The 11951-nt window shown below is 32.7% G+C and overlaps 1 protein-coding gene across 1 annotated transcript; it reads right to left on the bottom strand.

Moving 5' to 3' along the window:
• Positions 1 to 7539: 7539 nt before the first annotated feature.
• Positions 7540 to 11671, bottom strand: LOC130976255 (cationic amino acid transporter 9, chloroplastic). The gene is made up of 8 exons (XM_057901070.1): positions 11353 to 11671; positions 10376 to 10782; positions 10098 to 10274; positions 9500 to 9724; positions 9236 to 9412; positions 8676 to 8903; positions 8270 to 8359; positions 7540 to 8138 (listed from the first exon to the last, which is right to left on the bottom strand). Exons 1-8 carry the CDS (start codon positions 11597 to 11599, stop codon positions 7995 to 7997), a joined length of 1695 nt encoding a protein of 564 aa, XP_057757053.1. The 5' UTR covers positions 11600 to 11671; the 3' UTR covers positions 7540 to 7994.
• Between the last annotated feature and the right edge of the window lie 280 nt (positions 11672 to 11951).

Here is an 11951-nt window from a genome sequence, read left to right as displayed (position 1 = left end):
TTAATGTATATGACTTGTTATGTTGTTGTGAACTTATGATCACCCTTATATATATTTTTCTGACAGTGGAAAGAAGTTCCCAAAAGAATAATTGAGAAGGACCGGATAAGAAATGGAGAAGGAAAGATAAGTCATTTTTGGTAACTAAATTTAACATTACTCATAATGTGCATATGAATTATGGACAATTTTTTTTAGGAATTCTTTAATTTTCTTTTCTTGTAAGTTTCCCTCTCTTCCTCTTTTCTCTCAAAAAAATGAGATCACTCTCCTATTTTGTGTTTTTAAATTTAAAAGAAAAAAACAATTCAGCTCCGGTAAATCTATTATCCCAAAAATTTGAAATAAAAAAAGGTTACAAATTTCGTCTTTGAAAATTGTTTTCTATTAATGGATAATTTAGATATATATAAAAATATTATTGATATGATTAGAGCGATTCTAATATCGACAGACACAAAAAGAACCTAGGTTGCATAATTATGACAGCAAAATTAGAAAAGAACTCTGCAAATAAATTAGAGGCTTCAGAAAAAAAAACTAAAAAAATTTACTCGTCGTATGACCTTAATGCGAGTGACAACCTAAGAAATGTAATCACACAAGTGTAGCTACGTGAAAAAAATTATGAAGAATGGGTTAGAGCAGTGAAAATATCTTTTCGAACTCGGAGGAAATGGAAATTTATCGATGGAACTCTCACGGAACTAGAAAAAGATGCACCTAATCTTGAACACGATCGAACCAAGCCTACAGTCAACTGTTGCGTATGTTGAGAACGCGCAAAAGATATCAAAGAACAATTTTCTGTTGTGAACGGACCACGAATACATGAAGTTAGATCTGACGAGATGCAAGCAGGAAGGAATGGCCATGACGGCGTATTATGGAAAGTTAAAGTATTTGTGGGATGAATTAGCACAGTATGAACAAATTTCCAAATGTATGTGTGGTAGATGTAAGTGTGGGATTGGTCCTCAACTTGAGAAGCGAAGAGAAGAAGAGAGAGTCCACCAATTTTTGATGGGCCTAGATGATGCGAGTTACGGAACAGTGCGATCAAATATCCTGGCAACAAATCCTTTGTCATTGCTGAATCGTGTATACGCAATGCTAGTCCAAGAAGAGAGAGTGAAAATGATGGCTAAGGCATCAGAAGAGAGAGGGTTGGTTGTGGGACTCGTAATGCAGGCAGGGAACAGGACGAAAGGATGAGGAGATTGTAGCCAAAAATCAACAATATGCTCTAACTGTGGCAAAAGTGAGCATGATGTTAAAAGATGCTTTTAGATTGTGGGATATTCAAAATGGTGGGGCGATCGATCGAGGAATGAAGGAAGAGATAGTGACAAAGGCTACGGATGACAAGGCACATGTATTCGAGGAATTCCAGCACGTGCAAATGTGGCACACATTGATGGAAGTGGTAGCCATGCTATCAACACAAAAGACAAGAAACATGAGATGTCGGAATTGACCAATAAGCAATGGAACAAATTGATAGATATGGTCAACAAGCAAAAACCAAATGAATCTGAAAAAATGACTGATAAGAGAATTTTTTATTTATGGATCATTGATAGTGGAGCTTCTAACCATATAACCACGTTCTGATAGACTGATACCATGTAGAAAACACGTTATTTCAACCTATTTTTCTATTAGTCATATATACATATATATACATCTTTTGATATAAAACTATATCAAATCTTTCCTATTTTAAAAGGCATAATTTACTATCCATTTAAATTAGAATACATAATTTCTTATCCTATAATAATATACACAAAAATACTCAAAGAATATTGTATCTATACTTAATTATAAAAATATTATTGATATAATATTTCTATATATATATATATCTAAATTATTCATTAATATTTTCAAAATAAGAAAAATTAAAATCTTAAATAGCAAATTCATATTTCGGAATATTAAAACAAAAAATCGCTTTAACATTATTTTTGATATGTTCAATTCACTCCTCATATTTTAGAAATTTATCAAAAATGACCATTTTCTCGAAAATCACAAATTTATTCTACATAATTTTTTGGCATATGCTTAAATAGATAAAAATCTATTTTTAGATTTTTTTTTTCCCATATGTTGTATGAACCAAGATGTAAGACATCATTTTTTTAATTAAACTACTATTTCTACTTATGAAAATTTTTAATGCTAACAAATTTATCCACAAAAAACGAAATTGATGTTATACCTATGAAAGATAGGCTATGTATGACAGAATTATCCAAATCCTAAAAAAACTACTTAAAAATTCTAAATTACCTTTTTTCTAATCTTAATTCTCCTCACCCCTTATCCTCCTCTTTATCCCCACTGCAAATACTACAAATAATGCAATTAATTCCATAAAATTATGAAAGACTAACACAATAAAAAACCTAAATGTTAAAAAATTTATTTTGATTTGATAATTTTTATCATCGATTGCAAGAGAGTCTAACAACCTTGTAATCTTGATTGAGAAGATCAAAAGAGATGGTAACAGTGACAATGTAGAGAGAGTGGTAATAGCAGGGTTGCAAGAGACCAAATATGGACAGAGAAAAAGATTGCAGATGACGAGGGAGTGACAATGGTGCACGAGAAGGATTGCAGATGACGAGGGAGTGACAATGGTAGCCGATGGTGATGTAAACAAGGCCATGACTAACTCCAACGATAGGAAATTGTAGTAGAGAACAGTAGGAGGGAGGAGGAGGGTAGAGTCGAAGAGGAAGGGAATTTCATGACGGAGAGAGTAGCGAACGACGATGAAAGAGCGATTGGCGTGGGAGCTCTCGTCAACGCCAGCTGCTCCTTATCCACCTCCTATCCCATAGCGGCCAATTTCTCAACGGTATCAACTATCAGACCTGTCCAAAGCATCTCAATAGCCTCTGAAAGTTTCTCTTTGATCTCAAACTACCTCTTCTTCTTGTAGCTAGGGATCAAATATCTTGAGCACGTTAATAATTTCAGAAATTTTCAAAGGTACTTCTTCACCTTTGTTGAGATTCTTCCGAGCAAAATCAGCTATAGAAGTGAGCATTTTATCTCATGGTACTCAACCACATTAGATCCAATTTCATCTGCGAGCTTTGTCTTCGATTTCTTTGTCTTTGAGGAGGAATTTTCAAAGAACCTAAGGTTTTATCGACGAAAAAAAGAGAGAATGGTGGTGATGATAAAGAGAAAGAAGCGACAACGGTGGTGGTTGTGGTGACAATGACATTGGCAGTTGTGATAGATGTAGATAAGGGTTGGAGAAGAAGAATTTTAATAGTGGTAAAGGATTAGGGATTAGGGCGGGTTAGGTTAGGTTAAGAAGGGTAATTTAGAATTTTGGGTAGTTTTTTAAGGTTTGAATAGTTTTGTTGTATAGAACCATCTTTCATAAATACAACTTCAATTTTATTGTTTTGTGAGTAAATCTATTAGCATTTAGGTAGCGTTTGGTAGAGAGACAGAGACTGAAAGACTGAGACTGAAATAAATTTCAGTATTTAATTTGATGTAAAATGAGAGACAAAAATTGAAACAAGAATGAAGTTCTAATTTAATTTGTACAAAGGGTAAAATTGGAATTAATTGATTGAAATGAGGGTATTTTAGGTATAAAATGCTATTAAAGTTTTAGTTTTCGTCTCTAAAAATTGTAGTCCCCTGTGTTCCCACTTTTTGAAAGTACTAAAATACTGAAATTTTAGAGACAAAGACAGAAATTTTAGTATCAGTCTCTGAGCCGACAAACATAATATTGAGTCTCAATCTCCCAATCTCTGTCCTAGTACGTTAAAATAAACACTACCTTAGAACTTTTATAGATAAAAATGATAATTTTTTTTTTGTAAATGTCTCTTTTTTTTCCCTTTCTCTAGTAAATCGCCCACAGAAAATTCATAATTTTTAAAATAAAAAATTTTTGAATCACTAATGTTTTTGTATTTCTAATTCACTCCTCGTATTTTAGAAATTTACCAAAAACTACCATTTTTTTTTAGCAAATAACAAATTTACTCTCCGTGTTTAACTCTGTTGCCGCTTACGCTTAAATAGATACACATTTATTTTTAGATGTTTTCTGTCCCATTTTTTGTATGAACCAAAATGTAACACATCTATTTTTGTGAATGTCTACTCCTTTCTTTTTCCTTTCTCTAGTCCACTTGTCTAACCAACAATATGTCTACGAAGTTTTCATTTCTTTCACATACAACTCGTGGTTGATGCCAATATACATTAATTAATTATTTGCTTTATAGTTTATAGGTATATTATATACTATATAGTGTGATTTCTAGTGTTCCCTTCATTAATGAGAGCCTTTAATACCCTTCCATAACTGGTGGTTGAAAATTGAAATATTAAATTTCGGCTCCACATGAAAGGTCTGCTTGCTTGAGAAAAAAAATGGCAGAAAAAAAAGAGAAGGTATCCCATTTTTCATTTTAAATTTGTAGTTATTAAATGTAATGAATCATGTTTTGTTAATACAATAATTAAATTAAGATGTATTTTTTTTAGATAATAGATTTAATCTAACTCTAAAATCCAAAAATAAAATTCATTTAAAAGTAAAAGATAATGTAAAAAATAATTCGATTGAAAATACAATAGAAAGTTTGGAATCTAAAAAAAATTAAGAGTAGGAAATAAGATGTATGGACCAAATTTTTCTCATGTTCTTTTAAAAAGGATAAGAGAGTCAATACTCAATAAATAGTATTGCATCCAATGCCTTCCTATGGCAGGCAATTTTGAGAGCTAGGAAGAAGTAATAAGGTCTTAAGATTCAGTTTTTTAGAAAAAAACAATACATGATGAAATGAACTCAATAATAAAGAACAACTTATGGAAATGAGTGAGTTTAAAGGCTATCGGTTTTAAATGAATTTTTTTAAAAAAAAAAATTGAAAGTTAAGGGAGCTATGGATAAGTTCGAAGCATGGTTAGTTGGCAAAGGATTTGATAGTCTCAGAACGTTTGGACCATTAAATAGTTTCATAACAAAATATGTTTTTTAAATTTTTCAATAACTGTTAAATAGTCTATTTCTAATTTTAATTATAAATTAACCCCATATATTTCATTTAATCATAAAAACTATTTTTTATTTTATAAATTATTATTTTATCATTCATCTATTATGAAAAACAAAAACAATAACGAATTAGATCTCCCATTGATCGTAATAACTTTTTGGCAATCCCAATCAATTAAAAGTTTATCTTTGATCCATTACATCCGTCGAGGATTTTGAAATCGTGTTTTTTAGAAAATCAATCGATTGGATTAACAAAACAATCGATTGAATTTCAGGTTTACCATAACTCAATCGATTGGACTTCAGATTACCACAAAAGAATCGATTGAAAGTTGCAAGGCAATATGATTTTCGCAAAAATCAATCGATTGGTTATATTACCGAATCGATTGAACGATGACTAGAATGTGGATTTTTTTATAATTCAATCGATTGTTTATATTACCCAATCAATTGAAGGCCACTATTAAAATGATATATGAAGGTTTAATCGATTGGTATGATAATACAATCGATTGAATTTTGTACGTGACTAATGGTATATTCCAATTCAATCGATTGAAATGTGACATAAATAATTTTTTTTCTGTATTCAATCGATTGGTAGGATAATCCAATCGATTGAATTTTGAATCGCGCCATTCTCAATTTTTATATCATTTTTATAAATTTTGAATCGCGTTGTGACTAATGGTTTATAAATCGATTGAGTTATGGGAAACCTGAAATTCAATTGATTGTTTTGTTAATCCAATCGATTCATTTTCTAAGAAACACGATTTCAAAATCCTCGACGAATGTAATGGATCAAAGATAAACTTTTAATCGATTGAAATTGTCAAAAAGTTATTAGAAGATCTAATTCGTTATTGTTTTTTTATTATTAATAAACATAATAGATGAATGATAAAATAATAATTTATAAAATAAAAAATAATTTTTATAATTAAATAAAATATATAGGATTAATTTGTAAATAAAATTAGAAACGAACAATTTAGCCGTTATTAAAAAACTTAAAAAAACATGTTTTATTATGGGACCATTTAATGGTCCAAACGTTATAGGACCATTGAAACCGATTTGCACAAAAGAAAGAAATTGACTATTTTGAAACATACGCATCATTAGCAAGAATTGTTACTATTAGAGTGTTTATAACACTTGACTCAATTTTTAGTTTGGTCATTTATCAAATGGATGTGAAAATAATATTTTTAAATTTGAGTTAAATTTTAATTTAATCTCTAACATTTTAAATGTATATTTTAGTTTAAAATTTTTTTTAAACAGGTTTAATATTATCTCACCGTAACTTTGATATAAATAATTAATATATTGAAGACCCAATAACATCTTATTTTAATATATAAGTAAAATCGATCCACCAACGATTATCATATAAAAGCTTTTTCTTTGATTATAGAGCATTGATAATTAATTGCTAAGATTTGGATTTTTTTACAAGAAGAAAAAGGAGAAGAGGAATTGTAATATTATAAAAAAATTTTGGTTATATTTCTCTAATATATAGGAATAAGAAGATATGACTTAATTAATAATATTATTAACATCTACGTCATTCATTTCATTAATTATTCATGTCAAATTTATCGACAAAACAACATTGGATTTGTTTAAAATTTTTTAGAAAAAAATATATTCTTTTTTTATAAGATGTCTAGACAACTCTCTCCCTTTTAATTTTGGTAAATTTAAAAGAATTTATTTGACTAAAATATTCTTCAATAACTGTTATAATGTAATTATATATAAATTAATAATAATTATTTGGTTGGTTTAGTTAAAAAAGATATACTAAAATCAAAGAAAATGAAGAAGAGGATCACTTAGGCATAACTCCGAAGGACAAACACAAACCTGTTTTGCTTTCTATGGTTAAAAATTTGTCTGTCCCAATCTTCCTTTAATTTATTTTTATCCCTCTCAAATTTGACCATCATCCATTCTTCTTCTTCTTCAAAATTACTGTCTCCCACACCATATGGCTCTAAAATATATTAATCAAATCTAGACAAATAACAATAAAGAAAAAAGAAAGTAGTCATAGGTTTTAGCAGCTTTTGAAGTGTTTAATTACTATGTTGACTAAGAAAAAGAGGGAGCAAATGATTAGCAGAATGAAGTGATTTAAAGGATCTGACGGAACTTACAAGTTAGTCTCTTAGAGAAAAGAGATAAATTTGTCTAGAGATCTTGAAAAAGTTTTGTCAAAGAATGCATCAACAAAAGCAAGAGCATCTGAAATTCCAGAAACTTAGTTGAACGTTTGATTTGTACTCATTCTTGTGATCATCCAAGAGCATCATTACCATTAATCAAAAGGCATATTAGTGGCTCTCTTCAAATAAATCACAAGAGCGCAAACAAATAAAATTCTTGTTAATAAAATAAACAACTCTTCTGTTAATTCAATTATTTCCCTAACTCCTCAATCATCATATGTTCATGACTATATATTTCACCAAAATAGTAATGTTTCAATTGCAGATTAAGAGAGACAAGCTTATGAGTAATCTTTCTAACTGTTACATTGATTGAATTACACTAACGCTAGTAGAAGTGCACCTTATACATTGGAGATTCTTATTACAAACTTTACCCACATATTCATTTATATAAAGTGGGCATTCCTTTCATGATTTGCTACATTCATTGGTTACATCCGCAGTCAAAAGAAAGAAATAGTTGGTGCTCTACTCTGTTACATGTTCGACACTTCACCAATTGCAAAAAAAATCTACTTATGATTGCAGACAATAATGACCTATAAAACTAAGTGTCGAACACTAAATGGATCGGACCATAAATTTTTTTGTTGTTTTGGGAGCACCCAAGAATCTATCCCAAGAGGGAAAAAGTCAAAGAAAGTGATAGATACAACATTAGCACCAACCCAAAGTTCTCCTAAGACTCATTGAGCTTCATCCTCTGGTGCCCGGTGATACATGATGGTATCTGCTGCATTGGGATCAGCATGATACTGGCCATAGATGGCATAAACACCAACCGTGACAAGACTTAGAACCACAAATCTCACCCACGCTTCATGATGTAACTGTAAATGGAAGAAATGCATCAATTATATGCCAGTTTTAGTACATAAAATAATCAACTATAACCTTCTCACAGAGGTGATATTTTAATTTTACTGACTTTTCAGAAACATCATGGCTTCATGAGGCATACCTGAGCAAATAAGAATATATTAAAAAAGATGCAAAGGCATGGCAGAAGGGGAACTCCAGGGCAAGAAAATCCTGGTGCATCTGAATAAGCCTGGGATAGAAAACAATAGAGCGAAACAGAATTAATGGGAGGAAAAACAGAACATCTAAATACAACAAACACATGAGTGAATTTCACAATTTCTAATATTATGAAGACCAAGAAGTATAACTCGTGACCGTTACATTGCTTTTTCTTTTTGGGGAGCTTGACACATTCCGCCGAAATTATGTTTGTAACTTCGTTGTATTTGCAGGAAACAACACAACACATAATTCCAGGTTCCTTTCCCCCAACAACTAAAACAAAATTTTATCGAAACACTGTCTCTGACTATTAATAAAATATATTCCAAAAGAGCAAGCACCTGGCGGATAAGAAGAGCAGCAGAAGCACCTACTGCAACAAGTATAGCTAGAATCATAAAAATAGGTGAAGCATCATAACGGAATAAGAGCCCAGTAGCGAATCCACAAGCAGCAATAGCAACGAGGCAAATTACACCCTCCTGCTTAGCTGAAATTGATAATTGACTATTTGTCCTATCTTTCCAGCGAAGTACTACAACACATGCCGAGACAACTGAGTAGCCAGTCTGAAATAAGAGAAAATATGGGATGAAGTGTATTAACTAGCATAGACCACTGAGCAAAATTACACTTTTCCTTAGTTATAGACATATGTAACAATTTAACAAAGTGTTCTATGATGCAAAGCAACTTTCAATGAAGAGTGCAAATTGTTTTTTTAACGATGGAGGAGAAAAAAAAAAAAAAAAAAAAGAAATAGCACACTCTCCTCACAAATTCAATTACAATATTCCCTCTTTACCCAACTTCACTTTGTACCAAAGAAATTTCCTTTAACAAAACATTCATACACTGATTTGGTTCACACTCTCAGGACCAACAAATTAGAAACACTTACCAGTGTACCAACAGAGAGAATGTGTGAAAGCATTGTTACGTTCAATAGTCCAGCCAAAACACTGGCAACACATCCAACCCAGACCTGTGAATGAATAGGAGTGTGCCGTTTGGAGTTAACTCTGGCAAATATCGAGGGTAGTAAACCATCCCTGCCAAGCCCGAGATACAACCGAGACTGCTCATCAAAAACATCCAATCACTTACATTAGCACTTGCCTCAAAGCACTTCAATCAGCTACATCATAATTCAAAAGTGATTCACCTGAACGTAGAGACCAACAAGGAGTGTTGTTGTAAGTCCAGCAATGGCACCAATACTAATCAGAACAGAGACAAATTTTAATCCTTTTGATGTAAAAGCTTCAGCCAAAGGAGCATCTTCTCCAAGATACATGTATGGGACCATCCCCGTAATAACTAAGCATACTCCAATATACAATGCAATACATACTAAGAGGCTTCCAATTATGCCTATTGGCAAATCCCGCTGAAATATCACAAAGATAATCGTTGGTGAATTTATTTATGAGAATAGAAGAGGAGAAAAACTTTGAATGGAATACAAGACTTTCAATTAGTTGCAGCAGATGCATATATTATTCTGTGATGGTAGCTTTGTTACACAGATATACAGCAGTACAAGCACATTTACAAAATGACCTGTTCTTATTGGCAATGATGATATCAATGATTATTCGTATTAGTCATAGTAGTAATAAAGCATTAAAGCAACAGTGGCAGTAACTATTTAAAACAAAATCAAATACATACAATCTAATGCCTCTACATCCGGTAAAAGATATGACATCTAGCAAATTCACAACTCACTGGAGCAATTTTCGAGTCACAAGATAAAATACCTGCGGTCTCTTAGATTCTTCGGCAGAATTGGCAACTGCATCAAATCCAACATAAGCAAAGAAGACTACAGTAGCTCCAGTAAATATGCTTTTTATGCCATTCGGAGCAAAGGGAGACCAGTTAGAAACATCAACCTCAAAAGCTCCAACAAGAACGACAACTATAACAATGACTATCTGCAACAAACAGTAAATAATTTCTGATTCTCTTCTCATTCTAACCCAAATATTAACACGGCTTAATATATAATGTGGTAACTGGTAAGATGGAAAGGAACCTTGGTCACTGTCATGAATGCATTCACAGCCGATGATTCTCCAACACCCCAGCAAAGAATCAGAGTGAGAAGAATTAGGAGAATTGGAGCCAAGACATTGATGGACAGAACTTCCCCAATGTTCTGACCATGTCCAATCCAGTCTGGAATGTTATCCTTCAACACAGGGAAGAGCTCTAGAATTGACACCACATAGCTTGCCAGGCTTCTTGCTATGCTAGCTGCTCCAATATGATAGTCAAGCATTAATTGTGCAAAAACAAGGAAAGCAGTGATCTCATTAAAAGCCGTGTATGTGTATAGATACGCTCCTCCGACAACAGCAGGGAAACGAGAAGCTAGCTCGGCATAACAGAGTGCATTTACAACGCATGATGCTCCGGCAAGTATAAAACTGATTGTTACTCCTGCATTACAAAAGCAAACATTGAATAAGGCCACTACAAGATAAACCTTACATCCAAGACCAGGCCTCACTTCCAAATATTATGATATTCAAAGACCAATACTAAGCTACACCGCCAATCCTCCTCCCCCTACCCTAGAACTTGAACCTCCAATATACCCTCCCAATCCCCAAAAAGAAGTGCTACTCCTCCTAATTCGCAATATCTGTCAGCTTTGGAATTTCAGTACATTCATAGCTAAATGTATCTAGATACAAACAGCATCCGGATTCAGTTGATGAATGCACCAAGCCTCTAAAATGATAATTGATGAACATTGTATTATGGAACTTTCTCTTGCATGTTTGAACCAATACACACAAATAAAAAACTTAGGATGAATCTATCACAGCTCAAATCAAATTATTGTCAAGTGAACTTCATAAATAGGTGTGTGCCATAATAATAGTAATCACTAAAAGCTAGATGAAATTTCAAACAGCTATTGTTTCAATTTTTTAGCGTTTCATAAGAAAGCAACAAGCTCAGCTACATCAAATAAATAATAAAAATTAAAATTGGAAGGCATACCGGGTCCAGCGTCACGGGCGACGGTACCGGTGACGACGAAGATGCCGGCGCCGATGGAAGCACCGATCCCGAGGAGGACTAGGTCGAGGACTCCAAGGCGGCGGGAGAGTCCCCGGCCGTTGCTTTCAGCAGCCGCCTTCTCCGCCGGAGAGACGAGGCGCTTTGATCGGAGCGCCGACGACCAGAAACCGGACCAGCCGGAAGAGGCGGAGGAGGAGGAGGAAGGTGCGCCACCACCAGTTCCCATAGTGAATGGAGAAGAGGAGAGAGAAAGCTTCTGGATTTAGAGTGACAAACATCGAAATGATTAATGAACGCATTGATGAAGAAAAGAAAAGTACGGCACGGTAAGAACAAACAAAAAAAAAACGTCAACGAGTCTGAAACCCAGTTTTTTTATTGGAAATAAATTGTTTGTGGGTAAACAAAAATATAACAAAATTAAAAGGAAAATAAAACTCTAAATTTCTAGTATTCAATTAAAAAATTCATAAAAACTGAACAAGTTATAGTTAATTAACAATAACATTACTGTTATAATAAATAACTAAATTTTATATTGAATTTAAATCAGTGACTTCTTCTATAATTAATACCTT

Source organism: Arachis stenosperma, chromosome 4 (genome assembly GCF_014773155.1).
Source record: "Arachis stenosperma cultivar V10309 chromosome 4, arast.V10309.gnm1.PFL2, whole genome shotgun sequence".
Lineage (NCBI taxonomy): Eukaryota > Viridiplantae > Streptophyta > Magnoliopsida > Fabales > Fabaceae > Arachis > Arachis stenosperma.
The sequence above is the reverse complement of the archived record's forward strand: the minus strand, read 5'-3'. Positions and strand labels throughout refer to the sequence as shown.